Raw genomic sequence first — 19,497 nt, forward strand, 5'->3', positions numbered from 1 at the left:
TCAATCTCAATGGGACTGAGTTATTTGTTTAAGAAGGAGATGTGTGCCCTCAGTGTTGAAACCTTTCAGGGATCTGTGAATTTGTTTGTTTAAAGAGAGACGCTGGAGATTTGCAACTGTAAACTGTGAACCATGATCAAAAGGAGATAATTTCAGTGTTTGCAGAACTGCTATGTGAAAACTTTGTTTCTATTGTTTCAGTCCCGGGACTGAGCAGCTAAGTACTTGACTTGTCTATGTGTTTGTTTTGCTAAGTGTATTTCTTTGTATTACCACATTCTTAGACACTGGGGCATTTAGTGCTTTTGATTTGATTTTGTCTCTACAGCTAGCAATACCTTAGGTTTTTTTCTCCCATGGGTGGAGTTTTTTGCCTGGGTAAGTGCTGGCTGTAAGAGGAGCCAATGATTATAGCAGGTCAGCTGTATAGCTGAATACAGAGGCTCCGGTGTTCCTGGCCGGGCCTGTAGCTCTGAGGCTCGTTTTGGATAAAAGGTTTGTTTAACTTAGGCAAAGCCTACTCTCCCGAGTGTCTAAGTTTTGTTGTCAGAGTAGGTTTCTGATTCAATCTCAATGGTTACATGAGTTGCCATTCTAACCTCAACCAATCTGGAAGATTTTCCATGAGCTCTGGGAGGATCCAATACATACCCTAACGCATAATATAGGATTGATGATACCTATAAAAGTTGGGGAAAATTTACCAATTGGCTTTTGTAGAGATACCAAGGCAATTCTTGTTGCTTTCCCCAGCCAAATAAATTTTGTCAGAATACTATTTAATTTCTTATAAAAGGACCCCTGAAAAAACAACGGTAACATTTCCATTTGGTAACAAACCACAAGCAGAATCATCATCTTAACTGTTTATATTCAAGTATATACTGTAATCTGTATCAGCTATTAATAGAAGTATCTAGAATTTTGAAGCCACATGTTAACATTCTTTTCAGGTGTCCTGTGGTGTCTTTGTCATACCTGCCTCGTATGGCCTCTGCCACATTCCCTTGTGGGGGAATCCTGGCTGGTACATTGGAAGGAGCCTGTTTCTGGGAGCAGAAAGATGCACACTTCCGGCCCCATCTTTTACCAGTAGAGTCTGGAGGCTGCACTGACATCCAAATAGAGAGTAATACACGGCACTGCCTAGTGACTTACAGACCAGGTAAATTGCTAAATGGTTTGATGTACACTTCTCCCTCCGGATTCGCGGGGGATAGGGGCAGAGTTGGACCGCGAATGGTGAAATACCATGAATATCTTCTGGTCCAGCTCTGACCCACCCCCGCCTCCCTCCTGCCTTCCACCCGGCATCCCGGCCTTACCTGGTGATCTAGCGGGCTTTCGGGGCAGGAGCAATCTTCTACGCTCCTGCCCCATGCAGATCCCCAATAGGAAATAGCTGCCGTGAGTTCCCGTAGTCTCTCGAGACTATGACGGGAACTCCCCACAGCCATTTCCTATTGGCGATCTACACGGGGCAGGAGTGTAGGAAGATCACTCCTGCCCCGAAAGCCCGCTAGACCACCAGGTAAGGCCGGGACGCCGGGGGGGAAGGCTAAACTGTGGGTTTTGGGGTGTTTTTTTTTCCCCCTCCCCAAAAAATCACGAATATGTGAAATCATGATTGCCGAAACTGCGAATGGGGAGGGGGAAGTGTATAGGAAAGTAATTTCTAGTGCAATAGGTGTGTCATTCTGGACAGATGAGTATTCTTCCCATGCTTGCAAGCCATGCAGAAGGAATCCACTCCAGCTATTTAACACATTCTCCTTCACCAGAGGGCTCTGCCTGCCTCCCTCAGTTTTTCCTTCTGAACCAGACGTACAGAGGTAAGGTTCGACTCAGGGTACTGGTCTTTGACCTAAGGGCCATCGCGGGAGCGGACTGTTGGGCACGATGGACCACTGGTCTGACCCAGCAGTGGCAATTCTTATGTTCTTATGTTTTGATCTGCTCTGTATATCCATTTATTTTGGGGGGGGGTCTTATATGAATATCCTTTTATTAGCAAAATAGAATGCAAAACAATACAGTATTATTTACATATACAGTGGAAGAAGTACAATGTAAACGCGCTCCCCCCCTCCTGCATTTTATGATTTATCCCCAATCACACCACACAGAAGAAGAGAGGAAAAAAGAACCCTCGCTCTGTCCTCCCACCCTACCCCTATCTCCATCCATCCCATCTCATATCCTCAAGACCTAAACATAAATAGAAAAGTGCCAAAGATACACAGCTTGACATGTCCAGATTCCAATTTGCCTGTAAGAGCAATGTTAACTAGAGCCTAATGGAAAAGTAACACATAGGGAGTGGTATAAGCTGGCAGCAAGACTTGGTAGACCATGCAACCGTTGCAGTCCCCAGTCAGCCATCTGCCACATAAAGCTGTGCCATCTGTTTACCAGGGGTTCCTAGAAGTAGGGATATCCTGGATTCTCTACAAGGAGAACTGTTCCAGCAGTTGGTAATGGAACCTACGTGGGATGGGGTCATACTGGACTTAATGTTTACAAACGGGGAAAATGTTTCTGATGTATAGGTATATATACCTATACATATACATGTATACCTAAACACACACACACATATATATACATACCTATACATCATATATATATATATATACACACACACACACCTATACATCATATATATACCTATACATCATTTATATATATATATACACACACACACACCTATACATAGGTATATACCTATAGGTGTATATACCTATACATAGGTATATACCTATAGGTATATATACCTATACATAGGTATATATACCTATACCTGATGTATAGGTATATATACCTATACATCAGAAACACTTTCCCCGTTTGTAAGCACTAAGTCCAGTATGACCCCATCCCACATAGGTTCCATTACCAACTGCTGGAACAGTTCTCCTTGTAGAGAATATATATATATAATATATATATGTGTGTCTGTGTGTAGAGCTTGTATAGGTATGTGCAACGCACAAATGGAAGAAATTAAATAAATGTTAGTGGGTGATCATTGGGCATCCAGTGTTCACTGCATGGTATGGTTTAATATTAAGATAGGTATAGAGAGGGCTCATTAAAAAGCAATGCTTCTAGACTTTTTGAAAAACTAACATTGTTCGGATGGGAGCTTACATCAAGCAATTGTTGTCTGGGTGGGAACGTCTGGAAGGAGTGGAAATGTGGGCAAAACTGAAAAGAACGATTGTAAAGGCGACAAACCTTTTTTGTGAGGCAAGTAAGTAAAAATAAGAGGAAAAGAAGGCCGCTTTGGTTCTCAAAAGTAGTAGCTGAGAAGGTAAGGAATAAGAGGTTAGCTTTCATAAAATCACAGAAAGAGGAAGACAGGCAAAAATATCTGGAAAAGTTAAGAGAGGCTGGTTGTGTAGTCAGGAAAGCAAAGATGCAAATGGAAGAAAAAATAGCTGACATGGTAAAACGGGGAGACAAGACATTTTTTTAGATATATTAGTGATAGGAAGAAGTGCAAAAGTGGCATTGTGAGACTCAAAGGTGAAGGGGAGGAATATGTAGAAGCTGATGAAGAAGAAGCCAAATATTTCTGTTATGTGTTCACAGCTGAAGCGCCGAGAGCGAGACCACAAAAGACAAACGTGTAGAGGGGTGGAGGAGTAATAGTCCCTGATCGATTTTCAGAGGGTTATGTTAGTGAGGAGCTAGGTAAAATAAAGGTAGACAAAGCGATAGGGCCAGATGGTGTACATCCGAGGGTGCTGAAGGAACTTATGAAAGTTCTGGTAGCTCCGCTGACTGACCTTTTCAATGAGTCTCTAGAGTCGGGAGTGGTACTGGAGGACTAGAGAAGGGCGAATGTGGTCCCTCTCCACAAAAGTGGAAGTAAGGAAGAAGTAGGGAATTACAGGCCAGTAAGTCTGACTTCTGTGGTAAGCAAATTAATGGAAACACTTTTAAAACAGAATGGTGAAGTTTCTGGAATCCTGTGTATTACAGGACTGCAGGCAACATAGACTGAGTGACTAGAGAATTGGATAGAGGATGTGCGCTAGATGTGGTATATTTAGATTTTAGCAAAGCCTTTGACGGTGTTCCACACAGACGTCTAATAAATAAACTGAGTGCCCTCAGGATGGGTCCCAAAGTGACAGGCTGGGTCAGGAACTGGTTGAGTGGAAGGCAACATAGGGTAGTGTTCAATAGATGTTGGAAAGGGATGTTACAAGTAGTGTGCCTCAAGGTTCTATTCTTGGGCCTGTTCTTTTTAACATTATTATAAATGATATTGCTGAAGGGTTGTCAGGTAAGATTTGCCTTTTTGTGGATGATACCAAAAGTAGAGACACCGGATGGTGTGAATAACACGAAGAAAGACCTGGTGAAGCTTGAAGAATGGTCTGAAATTTGGCAGCTAAAATTTAATGCTAAGAAATGCAAGCCCATGCATTTGAGCTGCAAAAACCAGAAGGAACGGTACAGTTTAGGGGGTGAAGAACTTGTGCACGATGGAAGAGCGGGAACTTGGGTGTGATTGTATGTGATGATCTTAAGGTGGCCAAACAGGTAGAAAAGGTGACGGAGAAAGCTAGAATGATGCTAGGTTGCAGAGGGAGAGGTATGGCCAGTAGGAAAAAGGAGGTATTGATGCCTCTGTATAAGACTCTGGTGAGACCTCATTTAGAATATTGTGTACAATTCTGGAGGCAGCACCTTCAACAAGATTATTTTTCTACTATGCACAGTAGTGGGTTTTAAATCTCTTTAGATCCCTACATTCTTTTGGGTGTGTGTTTTTTGCCAACGACAAAAACAATGCTAGCTTAAAAATCATCAATGATTGTAACGTGATTTACCATATTTTTCACTCTATAAGATGCACCTGACCATAAGACACACCCTCCTGTAGAGGAAGAAAAACCACCATCCTTCTTATAGAAAGCCCAGAGCAGTCTGCAACACAATTGATAGCATGCAAAAAAAAAACCCAAAATACAATAAACAGATATTCCAACAAATAACGCATAAATGAGAAATACTGTACAGTGTTCTCCCCAGAAATTTTTTCCAGCCGGGTGGCATGAAAAAGTAGCCGGGCGGGGAAATTTGGCGGTAGGGAAAATTAAAGGCTCCTTTTACTAAGCTGCAATAGCATTTTTAGCGCTTGCAGAATTGCCGCGCTACATGCCTAGAACTAACGCCAGCTCAATGCTGGCATTTGTGTCTAGTACATGCGGCAATTCTGCGCGAGCTAAGCATGTGCTAGCACAGCTTAGTAAAAGGAGCCCTAAATGTGTACTATTTGTATTAGTTAATTATTATTAGTTATTTTACAATGCTAAATATGGCAGCCTTTCTTAAGATTTGATACTTGTTCCATAATTTTTTATTAAATTTAAGAAGTATCCAATTCTAGAAGTGAATAATTAGATATTTGCCCTCTTTCAAATAGTATAGAACAGCGTCTCTCAAACATTTTTAACTCCAGCACACTAAACGGAGCAAATGTTTTTTGTGGTACACTAAATGTAGCAAATAATTTTCATGGCTGGAAAAAATTTCTGGGGAGAACACTGTTGCCGTTAGTTTTCAAGGTCCAATCACGTCAAAGACTGATGCTTATCTGGGCAGTTGTATAATAAAAAGAATGGATAAGATAACATGAGAAGTGAAATTGTCATGAATCAGAGGGATACATACCCTGTAGGTCCTAAAAGCAGGCTTGTGGATTAGATATAAACTATGAAGGCAGTGGTGTACCTAGCATATGTGACACCCATCATTTTTTTACACACCCCCCCCATCTGTATGAAAAACATGATTTTTAGTAATAATCCACACATCACACAAGAGTGTACCTAGGAAAAGGCAGCATCTTACATACTGCAGTGAGCAGTACAACATCAATACACCCATTGTAAAACTAAACAAGCCAGACTAGTACAGATCAATCCTACACAGTCAATCCTAACTGAAAATCATGTCTTTCGAACACACAGAACACAGAAAACACCTTCGCCTAGTATGGAATATGTAATCACAAACTAACCCCTCTCCCTTTTACAAAACTATAATGTGGTTTTTAGCCATGGTGGTAACAGCTCAGACTCTCATAGAATTCTGAGCAATTACCACCATGGCCGGTGCTATAAAAAAACCCTCTACAGTTTTGTAAAAGGGGGGATAAAATATAAAAACGTAGACAAAGGTTAAATTGAACCACCAAGAAGCTGGACTCTGTATACAATGCAATACCACAGAAACAGCGATGCATCTCCCCTAAAGCAAAAAAATAAATATAATTTTTTTCTACATTGTCTTCTCTGGTTTCTGCTTTCCTCATAGTCTTGTCACTCTCTTCCTTTCATCCACTGTCTACCCTCTCTCTGCCCCTTCTATATGGCATCTTCTCTCCTTGTATTCCCCTTCCATCTCTCGCTTCACCCCTATTATTTTGCATCCATCTTCTTCCCATCCCTCCTCCAATGGTCTGGCATCTCTCTCCTGTTCTTCCCTTCCTTCTCCCACACGCCCATGGTCTGGCATTTCACTCTCTCCTCTCCCTTCCCCCCACTTCCATCAGCATCTGCCCCCTTTCTTTCCCTCCAACCCAATTCCATCCAGTATCCTTCCCCCTTATGTCTCTCTCTCCTTTCCCTGCACACCAATTCCATCAGCATCTGCCCCCTTTCTCTCCCTCCACCACCATTCCATACCACCCTGACCCCCTTTACCCCCTTTTTCTCCCTCTACCACCCTTCTATGCTCCTCTCTCCCTCCAAACCAGCAAGGTCCCATGATGACTGCTTCTGTTGCCTCTGCCTCTGGAAGATGTAAGTGATGTTGGAGGGAGTGGGCCAGCAGACGCAGGGAGTTGTGGCAAGGTTCCGCAATGACTGCAGCTGCCAGTCCACCCCTTACGACGCCACTTACGTCTTCCGGAGGCAGAGGCGGCAAATGCAGTCATAGCAGGACCTTCCTGCACTTCAGTGTGGCTGCCGACTCTGCTTCAGAATAAGTACGGCAGCTGCGCTGAGGTGCAGGTGCCATTTAGAGCAGCTCGGAAGGTTCTGGATCCAGCCGGCTGTGTACCCCCCTAAGGCTGGCATCCGGGGCGGTCTGCCACTGTATGAGGGGACAAAAAATAATAAAAAGAATGGATAACTTGACCGATTTAGACATGTCATACAAATTATAACCATAAAAATATGTCATAAAATGTAATTCTAAACTCAAAAGACTTCAGATGAAAAGCAGACTATAGAAAGGAAACCAGAAAAGACCGGGTAGATGAAAAGTGAAACCTGGGAAAGATCTAAATTATTCTTCAAATGAGCTTCTATTAAAACCAAAGAATAAAACCACAGCACTCGGGGAAAGTAAAAAAGGGATAGTAAAATGGACTTAACGAAAAGGTCTCTGCACTGATGAGATAAACTCGTACGCAGAATAAATGTGAACACGCAACAGTGGGGCTATGATATTTGATCTGTTGAAAGAGGCGCCAAAAAAGTGTCGGTAGTGGATTGAATGCACACTGATAGGGGAGGGGCATCGGGCTGTTAAAAAAGGCTGCTTTAATAAATAAATGAAAATACTGGTGAAAAACTAAATAAAAAACCAAAACCAAGATAAAATGCTGAACCTGACTGCAAGTGGTGGTGAAAGTAGCATAAGGCACCCATAGTACTGTTAGTGCCAGAGCTGCTTAGAATAAAGAACCGTTCTGTACATGAGGAGAAAAAAGAAAGAATGAGGTGATAAGATGTAAAGTGCTGGCCCCTCACTGCACCACTTGATAAAACTAAGGAGCGATGTTCTAGAGCAGGGGTGCCCACACTTTTTGGGCTTATGAGCTACTTTTAAAATGACCAAGTCAAAATGATCTACCAACAATAAAATTTTAAAAAAACACAAAGTACACTGTACGCTTAGAAAATGTTAATTATTATTCCTATTCCAGGATTTTTCAAAGAGGTCAAAGCAGATGACTATACACTGTCACCTCAGTAACAACCATACAAAAATAGACAAATACACCCCCTCCCTTTTTACTAAACCGCGATAGCAAGTTTTTAGCGCAGGGAGTTACACTGAACGCCCAGCGCTGCTCTCGACGCTCATAGGCTCCCTGCGCTAAAAACCTCTATTGCGGTTTAGTAAAAGGGGACCTTAGTGTAAAATATAGACAGCAGATATAAATTCAGACACATTTTGATCACTAAATTTAAGATAAAATCATTTTTCCTGCCTTGTCTGGTGATTTCATGAGTCTCTGGTTGCACTTTCTTCTTCTGACTGTGCATCCAATCTTTCTTCCCTTCTTTTAGCCTGTATGCTTCCTCTCCTCTAGACCTCATTCCCTCCCCCAACTTTTCCTTCCTCTCTCCCTGCCCTTTCTTTCTCTCTGCCTCCCTTTCTTTTTTTAATGTTTCTCTTCTTTCCTTCTGTCTCCCTGCCTGCCCTTTTTCTTTCTTTCTCCCTGCTCTCCCCCAAGCCACTGCCACTGCCATCGGGGACCAGGACCCAAACTGCCATCGGGGACCAGGACCCAAACCGCCACCAATAACAGGCCCGAAAGCCGACGCTGCCCCAGGCTCTCCCTGCTTCGGCCGACCAGCATTCCTCTCCCCGACGTCAATTCTGCCGTCGGGGAGAGGAAGGCTGATCAGCCCAAGATCGCGAACCTACTGGGGGAAATGCTGTCGTGTCCTGCCTTCGCGGGAACAGAAAGTAGGCAGGACCCGGCAGCAAGAAGAGCAAATGCTTCACTAACCTGTCTCCCGCCTTAGCCCATAGCGAACGCTTGCTTCAGGGCTCTCAACATGTGCGTGCCGGCTTCCCTTCTCTTCCCTCCGAAACCGGAAGTTATGTCCGGGGAGGGGGGGGGAGAAGGGAAGCCGGCACGCACATGTTGAGAGCCCTGAAGCAAGCGTTCGCTATGGGCTAAGGCGGGAGACAGGTTAGTGAAGCATTTGCTCTTCTTGCTTTCGGGTCCTGCCTACTTTCTGTTTCCACGAAGGCAGAACCCGGCAGCATAAGATCGCTATGGGCTGAAATCTTCAAGCCGGGTTTTTTGGGAGGGGGGTTTAATGTTAAGCAGCTGCGGCAGCAGCAGATGATAGTCGGGCGCTCGTCTAAATTAGCTGGGCGGACCGCCCAGCTAAAAGGCCCTAGGGAGAACACTGCTGTACCCCATCCACCAAATAAAAACAAATTCTATTTAATCCCAAACAGAATACCACACCCAACAGAGCTCCCAAAGAGGTGAGTCTCTGAATTTCCTTTTCATGACGGCCTGAGCTAGAATTTGAAACAGGCCTAGAGTTCAGATTGAAGTTGCTGATGGGCACTGAGCTGGACTGAAACTACTAGCTGGGCCAGCTCGTCCCATTGTTCTGGAACTGGAAACAAAGGAAAGTGACTGAAAAGATGGCTGCCTAATACCCAAGCCAATGGCAAGACAAGGCTAGTCAAGGCTTCCATTATAGTTGTAAGAGTTTTAAAATGTATTTATGATAAAAAGTCAATGCACTTGATTGTCCAGGGCCACTAAAGAGTTAATTCTGTCCTGTTTCCATTATAGTCCATTGGAGTAATATTGTCAGTAATATTTTCTTTATAGAGATAATACTGCTTTCTCAGCAGCATGTATATCGCAATTGGTCCTGGAGGAGCAAACGAAGGAAAGGGGATGGTACCGAGGTCTCAAAAATGCAGAGCTCCAAATTGCCCAATCCCTAAGCAGGGACAAGGAAAGGCATGGCACAACGGCGGCAATGGCATAACATCCCCCCCCCTCCCTTTGTACCTCTTTTTAATCCTGCAATCCAGCGCTGTATCGGCAGGAGCTTTCCATGCTCCTGCCCTTCTCTCACTGGATCACTGCCTCCTGATGTCTTCCGGCGGTGAACAAGACAGGCGCAAGCTTTTTGCTGTCTGCCTGGTCCCGCGCATCTTCTCTGAATGACTGCTCACAAGACTCATGAGAACTGACCATTCAGAGAGCCATGTGGGACCAGGCAGGCGGCAAAAAGCTTGTGCCTGTCTTGTTCGCCGCCAGGAGACATCAGGAGGCAGCAGTCCAGCGAGGGAAGAGCAGGAGCATGGAAAGCTCCTGCCGATACAGTGCTGGACTGCAGGATTAAAAAAAGGTATGGGACCAGGGGTGTATTCGCTCCATAGGATGCACCTTTATTTCCACCCACATTTGGGGGGGGGGGGGAGTGCATCTTATGGAGCGAAAAATACGGTAATAATTGAGGCTTTTTCTCCACCCTTTTGATTGAATGTAAGATCTGAGAAATTGAGTCCACTGCTGGTGAGTGATATTTTCATAAATTGTTGGTTTTATTATAACTACGATTTATTTATTGAGAGACATTTAAATACCTACGTAATATAAATGTGCATGAGTCGAGTCTCTTTCATTTGAAAGGAAACTCTGCAATGAGAGGGCATAGGATGAAGTTAAGAGGTGATAGGCTCCGGAGTAATCGAGGAAATACTTTTTTACGGAAAGGGTATTCCTGGAACAGTCTCTTGGAAGATATGGTAGAAATGGCGACTGTGTCTGAATTCAAGATAAGCATGTGGGATCTCTCAGAGAGAAAGAAATAATGGTTACTGCGGATGGGCAGACTAGAAGGGCCATTTGGCCTTTATCTGATGTCATATGTCTGTTTCTACCTTTATCCCAGGACAAGCAGGCAGCATATTCTTAACACATGGGTGACGTCACCGACGGAGCCCTCGGTACGGACCTTTTTAACTAGAAGTTTCTAGTTGGCCGCACCGCGCGTGCGCGAGTGCCTTCCCGCCCGACGGAGGAGTGCGTGGTCCCCAGTTTCTTCGTTTCCGCGGAGCGAAGAAGACGCGTGTGTTTTTTCAACGGCCGTTGAAACCACTTTTTTACCTTCCCGCTCGCGCTTTTTTCCCTATTTTTTCTTCCTTTGCCTTCGGGTTTCTTTTTCCTTTGATTTGTAAAAAAAAAAAAAAAAAAAACTTTGCTTTTTTTCCCCTTTTTTCGATTTGCCCCGGCGGGGCCTGTTGCCATTATACAGGCCTCGGGGTTCGATTTTGCGGAGGCTGTTTTCCCCTTCATGCCCCCGCAGGTCGGTTTTAAAAAGTGCCAGCGGTGTGCACGCCCGATCTCCCTCACTGACCCACACAATTGGTGTTTGCAGTGTTTGGGTCCGGAGCATCGGGCGGACTCCTGCACCCGCTGTGCCACTCTTAAAAAGAGAACACTCAAAAACCGAAGAATTCAACAAACTCTTTTGTTCGGCACCGGGTCGGCGATGGACTCCTCGACATCGACAGCGGTACCACAGAAATCGGCACCGTCTACTTCGACACCGCCCGACCCCGCATCGGCGTCTCTGGCGCCAGGTAAGCCGGCTAAGAAGCCTCCCTCTTCCCTCGAGCGCCCTCCAACTACGGTGGCGACACCGACCTTGCCGGCCTCGCGCCGACCCCGCAAGCGCTCCGCCCCGATCTCGGTGAGTGCCTCGTCATCGGCCTCCTCATCACCGGGGCGTGGAGCGGCATCTAAGGAACCGAAGCAAAAGAAAGCGGTTCCGATGCCACCCCTAGACAACCGTATTTCGGCCATCTTAAAAGTTCAACTCCAGGAACAGTTACAGCGACAGCTCGAGCACCTGTTGCCCACTATCCTGGCACCGCTCCTTCCGGTACCAGACCGGCCCGAGCCCCGTACCGAGCCCCCGGTATCCACCCCTTCGGTACCTATCAACACTTCCATGCCGATTCTTTCGGCTGAGCAACTTCATACACATCCGGTGGTTCACTCCCATACCACGACGGATCCTCCTCGGCACCAGGCAGAGCGTCATACTTCCCGGGACCGGGATCGACGCCGGTCCTCCTCTCCTAGTACCGTTTCGGTGCGCTCTGGAAAATCTTTATCCAAGACTCGCCATACCGCACCTTCCACCCCGGTGTCTCGACATGCTCCAGAGGTCCGGGACCCTGACTTATGGGAGGAATCCCCTCCCGGTACCGAGGAGGATCCCTCCTCATCTGATGAGGACCCGTCAGCACCCGATGCCACCTCCAAACCGGAGTAGTCCTCCTTTTCGAAATTTCTAAGGGAGATGTCTGCAGCCCTATCCCTTCCTCTAGAATCTGACTCAAAAAAGTCTCAAGCCTTCCTGGAGGCTTTAGATTTTGAACAACCTCCTAAGGAGTTCCTCAAGCTTCCCGTACATGACATCCTACGGGAGACTTTTTACAAAAACTGGGAGAATCCCCTTACGGTACCGGGGGCCCCCCGTAAACTGGACAACCTCTATCGTGTCATCCCTATCCCAGGGTTCGACAAGTCTCAATTGCCCCATGAGTCCCTTCTTGTTGAATCCACCTTAAAAAAGACTCAGGGCTCCAGTGTCTATGCCTCTACCCCTCCTGGCAGAGAGGGTAAGACCATGGACAAGTTTGGCAAGAGGCTCTACCAGAATGCCATGCTGGCCAACAGGGCGAACAACTATTCATTCCACTTTTCTTTCTATATGAAACATTTGGTCCAACAGCTGTCCGCCCTCCAAAAGTACCTGCCGGAGCGAAAGGTCCCACTGTTCCAACAGCACATCTCTGGCCTTCTTCAATTGCGCAAGTTTATGGTCCGCTCGATATACGACTCATTCGAGCTCACCTCCCGTGCCTCTGCCATGGCCGTAGCCATGCACCGCCTGGCCTGGCTGAGAGTCTCCGACCTGGACATCAACCACCAGGATCGTCTAGCCAACGCCCCCTGTCTCGGGGATGAACTTTTTGGAGAGTCACTGGATTCCACCACCCAGAAACTCTCCGCCCATGAAACCAGGTGGGACACCCTGATCAAACCAAAGAAGAAGGCTCCGCCTGCCCGTCCTTATCGACCTCAGTCGTCTTATCAGCGCAGGTTCTCAGCCAGGCCACTCAATCCACCTCCTCAACAACCTCGGCGGCCCCGACAACAACAGCACCATACCCAGGCTCGTTCTCAGGCCACTCAACCCTCCAAGCCTCTTCAGCCTGCCAAGCAGTCTCAGCCCTTTTGACTCTTCTCTCCAGGGCATAGCCAGTCTTCCACCTTCGCTACCTCTTCCACAACCAATCGGAGGTCGTCTCACCATATTCTCCAGCCGTTGGGAGGTCATCACATCGGACCAGTGGGTCCTCAACATCATCCGCCACGGCTACTCTCTCAACTTCCAGACTCTTCCATCAGACAACCCTCCCGTAGAGTCTGCTTCTCACTCATCTCAAACCCCCCTCCTCCTGAGGGAGGTTCAATCCCTCCTCCTTCTCAATGCCATCGAAGAAGTACCTCCAGATCAATGGGGTCAGGGATTCTACTCCCGCTACTTCCTGGTACCCAAAAAGACGGGAGACCTCCGTCCAATTCTCGATCTCAGGGACCTCAACAAGTGTCTGGTAAAGGAGAAGTTCAGAATGCTCTCCCTTGCCACACTCTACCCTCTTCTTTCTCAGAACGACTGGCTATGTTCCCTGGACCTCAAAGAGGCCTACACTCGCATCTCCATCAATCCGACTTCTCGCCGCTATCTGCGGTTCCAAGTACTGCACCGCCACTATCAGTACAAGGTGCTACCGTTTGGCCTCGCTTCCTCACCCAGAGTCTTCACCAAATGCCTCATAGTAGTTGCGGCCTTCCTCAGGTCTCACAACCTCCAGGTGTTCCCCTACTTGGACGATTGGTTGGTGAAAGCACCTTCATCTCAACTTGTCCTACAGGCTACTCATCACACCATCTCTCTCCTCCACCTCCTGGGGTTCGAGATCAACTACCCCAAGTCGCACTTACTTCCCACTCAGCGACTTCAATTCATCGGAGCTGTTCTGGACACCACTCTAATGAGGGCTTTTCTTCCCTCCGATCGTCAGTGGTCTCTGCTCCACCTCTGTCGTCAGGTGCTCCAACACTCCTCCATTCCTGCTCGACAAATGATGGTCCTCTTGGGACACATGGCCTCGACAGTACTTGTCCTTCCTCTGGCAAGTCTCCACCTCCGCACGCCTCAATGGACTCTCGCCAACCAATGGTCTCAGACTACGGATCTTCTTTCTCATCCCATCTCTGTGACATCGTCTCTTCAGCAATCTCTCCAATGGTGGTTGAACTCCTCAAATCTTTCCAGGGGTCTGCTCTTTCATCTGCCCCCTCACTCTATGACCATCACCACGGATGCGTCCCCCTATGCGTGGGGAGCTCACCTAGGAGATCTACGCACCCAGGGACTTTGGACCCCACAGGAGCGTCGACATCACATCAATTTCCTGGAACTCAGAGCCATGTTCTACGCCCTCAAGGCTTTCCAACATCTTCTCTGCCCTCAGGTTCTCCTCCTGTGCACAGACAATCAAGTCGCCATGTACTACATAAACAAGCAAGGCGGCACCGGATCTCGCCCCCTTTGTTTGGAGGCTCTACGCATCTGGACCTGGGCCACGGACCGCAATCTCTTCCTCAGGGCGGTCTATATCCAGGGCGAACAGAACTCCCTGGCCGACAATCTCAGCCGCATCCTTCAACCTCACGAGTGGACGTTGGACCCTCCGACTCTACTCTCCATCTTTGCTCGATGGGGCACTCCGCAGGTGGACCTCTTTGCAGCACCTCACAATCATCAGCTGCCCCTCTTCTGCTCCAGACTCTTCTCTCCTCACCGTCTGTCCCCGGATGCATTCCTGCTCGACTGGACGGATCGATTCCTGTATGCCTTCCCTCCACTTCCTCTGATGTTGCGGACCTTGTCCAAGCTCCGCAAGGACAAAGCCACCATGATTCTCATCGCCCCTCGGTGGCCTCGTCAACACTGGTTCTCCCTCCTGCTCCAACTCAGCTCCAGGGAGCCCATTCCTCTTCCTGTGTTTCCTACTCTACTTACACAGCAGCATCAGTCTCTACTGCATCCCAATCTGTCTTCACTCCACCTGACAGCTTGGTTTCTCTCGGGCTGACCTCTCCAGAGAATCTATCTCAACCTGTCCGCCTCATTTTGGACGCCTCCAGGAAACCGGCCACCCTCCAATGTTACCATCAGAAGTGGACCAGATTCTCCTCGTGGTGTCTCCGGCATCACCATGAACCCACCTCTCTAGCGGTGGAACTTGTATTGGATTATCTGCTCTCGCTGTCCAATGCTGGCCTCAAGTCTACCTCCATCAGAGTCCACCTCAGTGCCATCACTGCGTTTCATGAGCCTATTCTCGGAAAACCCCTCACGGCTCATCCTCTGGTTTCCAGATTTATGAGAGGTCTCTTCAATATCAAACCGCCTCTCAAGCCTCCTCCTGTCGTCTGGGACCTGAATGTGGTTCTATCAGCACTCATGAAACCTCCGTTTGAGCCTCTTGCCACAACTTCGCTCAGGCTTCTTACCTGGAAGGTGCTTTTCCTAATTGCCGTCACCTCTGCCAGGAGAGTTAGCGAACTGCATGCACTGGTTGCTGACCCACCGTTCACTGTTTTTCACCATGACAAGGTTGTTCTGCGTATCCACCCTAAATTCCTTCCCAAAGTGGTCTCGGCTTTTCACCTCAACCAGTCCATTGTGTTGCCCGTCTTCTTCCCTAAACCTCACTCGCATCCTGGGGAACAGGCGTTGCACACGCTGGATTGTAAGCGTGCCCTTGCTTACTACCTTGATCGTACCAGAGCTCACCGAACATCCCCTCAGCTATTTTTGTCTTTCGATCCCAACCGTTTGGGTTGTCCTGTCTCCAAACGGACACTTTCAAATTGGCTTGCTGCCTGTATTGCATTCTGCTATGCTCGGGCCGGTCTCTCACTGGAAGGAGCTGTCACGGCCCACAGAGTCCGAGCTATGGCTGCTTCTGTAGCTTTCCTCCGTTCCACGCCCATCGAGGAAATCTGCAAGGCAGCCACTTGGTCCTCAGTTCACACGTTCACTACTCACTACTGTCTGGATGCGTTCTCCAGACGGGATGGACACTTCGGCCAATCTGTGTTACAAAATTTATTTTCATAATGGCCAACCATCCCCCCTCCCTCTTTGTTAGCTTGGAGGTCACCCATGTGTTAAGAATATGCTGCCTGCTTGTCCTGGGATAAAGCACAGTTACTTACCGTAACAGGTGTTATCCAGGGACAGCAGGCAGATATTCTTACGTCCCACCCACCTCCCCGGGTTGGCTTCTTAGCTGGCTTATCCTAACTGGGGACCACGCACTCCTCCGTCGGGCGGGAAGGCACTCGCGCACGCGCGGTGCGGCCAACTAGAAACTTCTAGTTAAAAAGGTCCGTACCGAGGGCTCCGTCGGTGACGTCACCCATGTGTTAAGAATATCTGCCTGCTGTCCCTGGATAACACCTGTTACGGTAAGTAACTGTGCTTTTTAGCCAACAGTAAAGCAGCAAAAATGAATCAACAATAATGATCCACCACCCCTTGGCTGTGTAAATCCATATCTATCCACAGTAGTACAGCTTTATAGATCCACTCAATAGCAAGCCCCAATCCTGTTTCTAACAAGGACAGTATTCTTGTCCAAAAGGGTTGCAGGGAAGAACATTCTAGAAACTGGTGTACTAATGTGCCCCATAGATGTTTACAGTGCAGACAGAGGTCTTCAGGCCAGGGATTCATTTGCTTCCCGAAATATAGGTGTTATGCAAAAGTTTCAACTGAGTTTCTTGCAAACTTACTTTAGGTGTGGCCTGAGCAGCCGTGACAAACCCGGAGGAAATCTCTTTTTCAGAAACCATAGCATCAAACTGAGAGGTCCAGAAGACTGCCAGGGTAGCACTGAAGGGAGTTATCCATTGCCCCTTCCCTGGTTTATACCATAAACCAAGTTTGTTGCCCTCTGCTGGCACAGTCATGAAAAGAGCATCAAGCTTTGTAAAAGATGGGGGAGAGCCTAAAACATGGAGAAGGGAGGAGCAATAGCTGTGAAGTTGTAAATAGGGAAGAAAGTGACCACTTTTCTACTCCCTTGCCCACTGACAAGTTAGATAGGTAGGAATTGCCCCTTGGCTCAAGTGAAATACCTGCCCATCATATCTACAATGTTACCTGCCCAACATGAAAATGGAATAACCCCCTGTCCTCCAGGAAAATCTGGGTTATTCACCAACTCCAGGAGGGGCGAAGTGCCTTTAGTACCCCCCAATGTCGTCTGCCACCAAGACCAAGTGAGTTTTAAGGGAGGCAATAAAGGTGAGAGATGGTATTTAAACTTTGTAGCTTGGAGTACAGTAACTTGCAAAAAAGAGGCAGTTACTATAATTATCTATTGCTATATTACATTAGGAGAATGTTTGAGCTCCAGAAATGTTGAGCTCCAGAAATGTTTCTGATTAGTATGCTTATTTCAATGTTTCAATTGTTCAATTGCAATATTTAATATGTTATATTTTCAGAGCAGCTATCCACCTGCCAGAGAAACTATCCACCCTGTCAAATTTCGTTTGATTGAACATCATTCACATTTGAGACAGGGGACAGTGCTGCGCCTATGGTATCCCATTGCCTTGAGTGCAGTCACAGTTTTGATGTACTCCAGTTTGTTTTTTTTAGAGAAAGTTGTGTCAGTAAGAGGAGGTAACATCAATGCTCTTTTAATTAAGAAGGAGAAACACTGGATTCATTACCTACAAAGTCTAGTACCAACCGGACTTAATAGAGAATGGGACATTTAATTATTTTCCCTGTTATTTTGTTTCAGGTATTGATTTCAGCGTTAACACAGTGTACCGGTCAAATAGTAATTTAAATAGTGACTCTCATGATTGATATCTTTACGTGGTTACGTATAAAGTATAAACGTCAGACGTATTTGACGTCACGTTGTAAAGAGAGCGAATATGTATAAAATTGAGGATCTCTCCTTGTTTGTAAAATGCTGCAGCGATCTGTGCGATTGATGAGGTAGGCCTTTTTGTGAGTGAAACAACAGTAATGTTTTAGAAGCTATATTTAATGGATTTTAACCGGTAGAGAGACTGTTTTGAAACCTTCTGGTCGCCAATACATTTCAGATAATGGAACTGGGTTTGTCGGGCTCGGCTGGTTTACAGTTAGGCATGTTGGTGCCGTTAATTTGAATCTTGTTGAATTTGTAGTTTGTTTACCTTTGTGGAGCTTTAAGCTGAATAGTTCGCTGGTTCTATATGTTAGTAGTAGTATCTTTTATGTCAGGAACATTAATGAAATTGAGTTATGAGTGGTATGGGTTATTATCCCAGGACAAGCAGGCAGCATATTCTTAACGCATGGGTGACGTCACCGACGGAGCCCCGGTACAGACATTTTTCACTAGAAAGTTCTAGTTGGCCGCACCGCGCATGCGCGAGTGCCTTCCTGCCCGAAGGAGGAGTGCGTGGTCCCCAGTTTCTTCGTTTCCGCGGAGCGAAGAAGACGCATGTGGTTTCAACGGCCGTTGAAAACTTCCTTTTTGCCTTCCCGCTCGCGTTATTTTCTTTTTTTTTCTCTTTTTCCCTTCGGGTTTCTTTTTCCGTTCTAAATAGTAAAAAAAAAAACAACTTTGTTTTTTCTTTATTTTTCAGGCCGGCCCCGGCGGGGCCTGTTGCCATCATACAAGCCTCCGGCTTTGATTTTGCGGAGGCCGTGTTTCCCTTCATGCCCCCTCAACCGGGCTTTAAGAAGTGCCAGCGGTGTGCACGCCCGATCTCTCTCACTGACCCACACAATTGGTGCCTACAGTGTTTGGGTCCAGAGCATCAGGCTGACACCTGCACCCGCTGTGCCACTCTTAAGAAACGCACCTTAAAAAATCGGCAGATCCAGCAGAACATCCTTTTCGGTACCGAATCTGCTATGGAAACTGCCGCGACATCGACGGTACCGCAAAAGACGGCACCGACCACTTCGACGACGCCCGATCCTTCCTCGGGGTCGCTGGCACCAGGTAAGCCGGCTAAGAAGCCTTCCATCTCCCTTGAGCGCCCACCTGCCACAGTGGCGATGCCGGTCCTCCCGGCCTCACGCCGACCCCGCAAACGCTGCGCCCCGATCTCGGTGAGTGCCTCGTCATCGGCCTCCTCATCGCCCGGGCATGGAGCAGCACCTATGGAACCGAAAAAGAAAAAAGCGGTACCGGTGCCACCCCTGGATGACCGCATCGCGGCCATACTCCAAGACAAATTGCAGGAACAGCTGCAGCAACAACTCCAGCACCTGCTACCGACCCTATTGGCACCACTTCTTTCGGTACCAGACCGGCCCGAGCCTCGCACCATCCCACCGGTGTCCACCCCCTCGGTGCCACTCAACACTTCAATGCCAATTCTCTCGGCTGAACTACTCCGTTCTCGTCCTGTGGTAAAGACCCGCTCTGAAGCCGATCCTCCTCAGGACCAGGAAGGGCACCGGTCTCCCCGGGACCGAGAACAACACCGCTCTTCCCGGGACCGGGATCAGCACCGGTCTTCCTCTCCCGGTACCGTCTCAATGCGCTCTGGCAAGTCTCTTTCTAAGACCCGCCACACCGAGCCTTCCA

General features: G+C 47.3%; 1 protein-coding gene across 6 annotated transcripts in view; it reads left to right on the top strand.

Moving 5' to 3' along the window:
* Positions 1–19,497, top strand: part of RFWD3 (ring finger and WD repeat domain 3) — a 395,707-nt gene that overhangs the window by 323,379 nt on the left and 52,831 nt on the right. For all 6 annotated transcript variants that reach the window (XM_033942519.1, XM_033942524.1, XM_033942520.1 and 3 more), the window contains one exon: positions 954–1,165. In XM_033942519.1, the coding sequence (XP_033798410.1) occupies positions 954–1,165 (212 nt within the window). The remainder of the gene's footprint in view (positions 1–953; positions 1,166–19,497) is intronic.

Source organism: Geotrypetes seraphini, chromosome 4 (genome assembly GCF_902459505.1).
Source record: "Geotrypetes seraphini chromosome 4, aGeoSer1.1, whole genome shotgun sequence".
NCBI classification, from domain to species: Eukaryota; Metazoa; Chordata; class Amphibia; order Gymnophiona; family Dermophiidae; genus Geotrypetes; species Geotrypetes seraphini.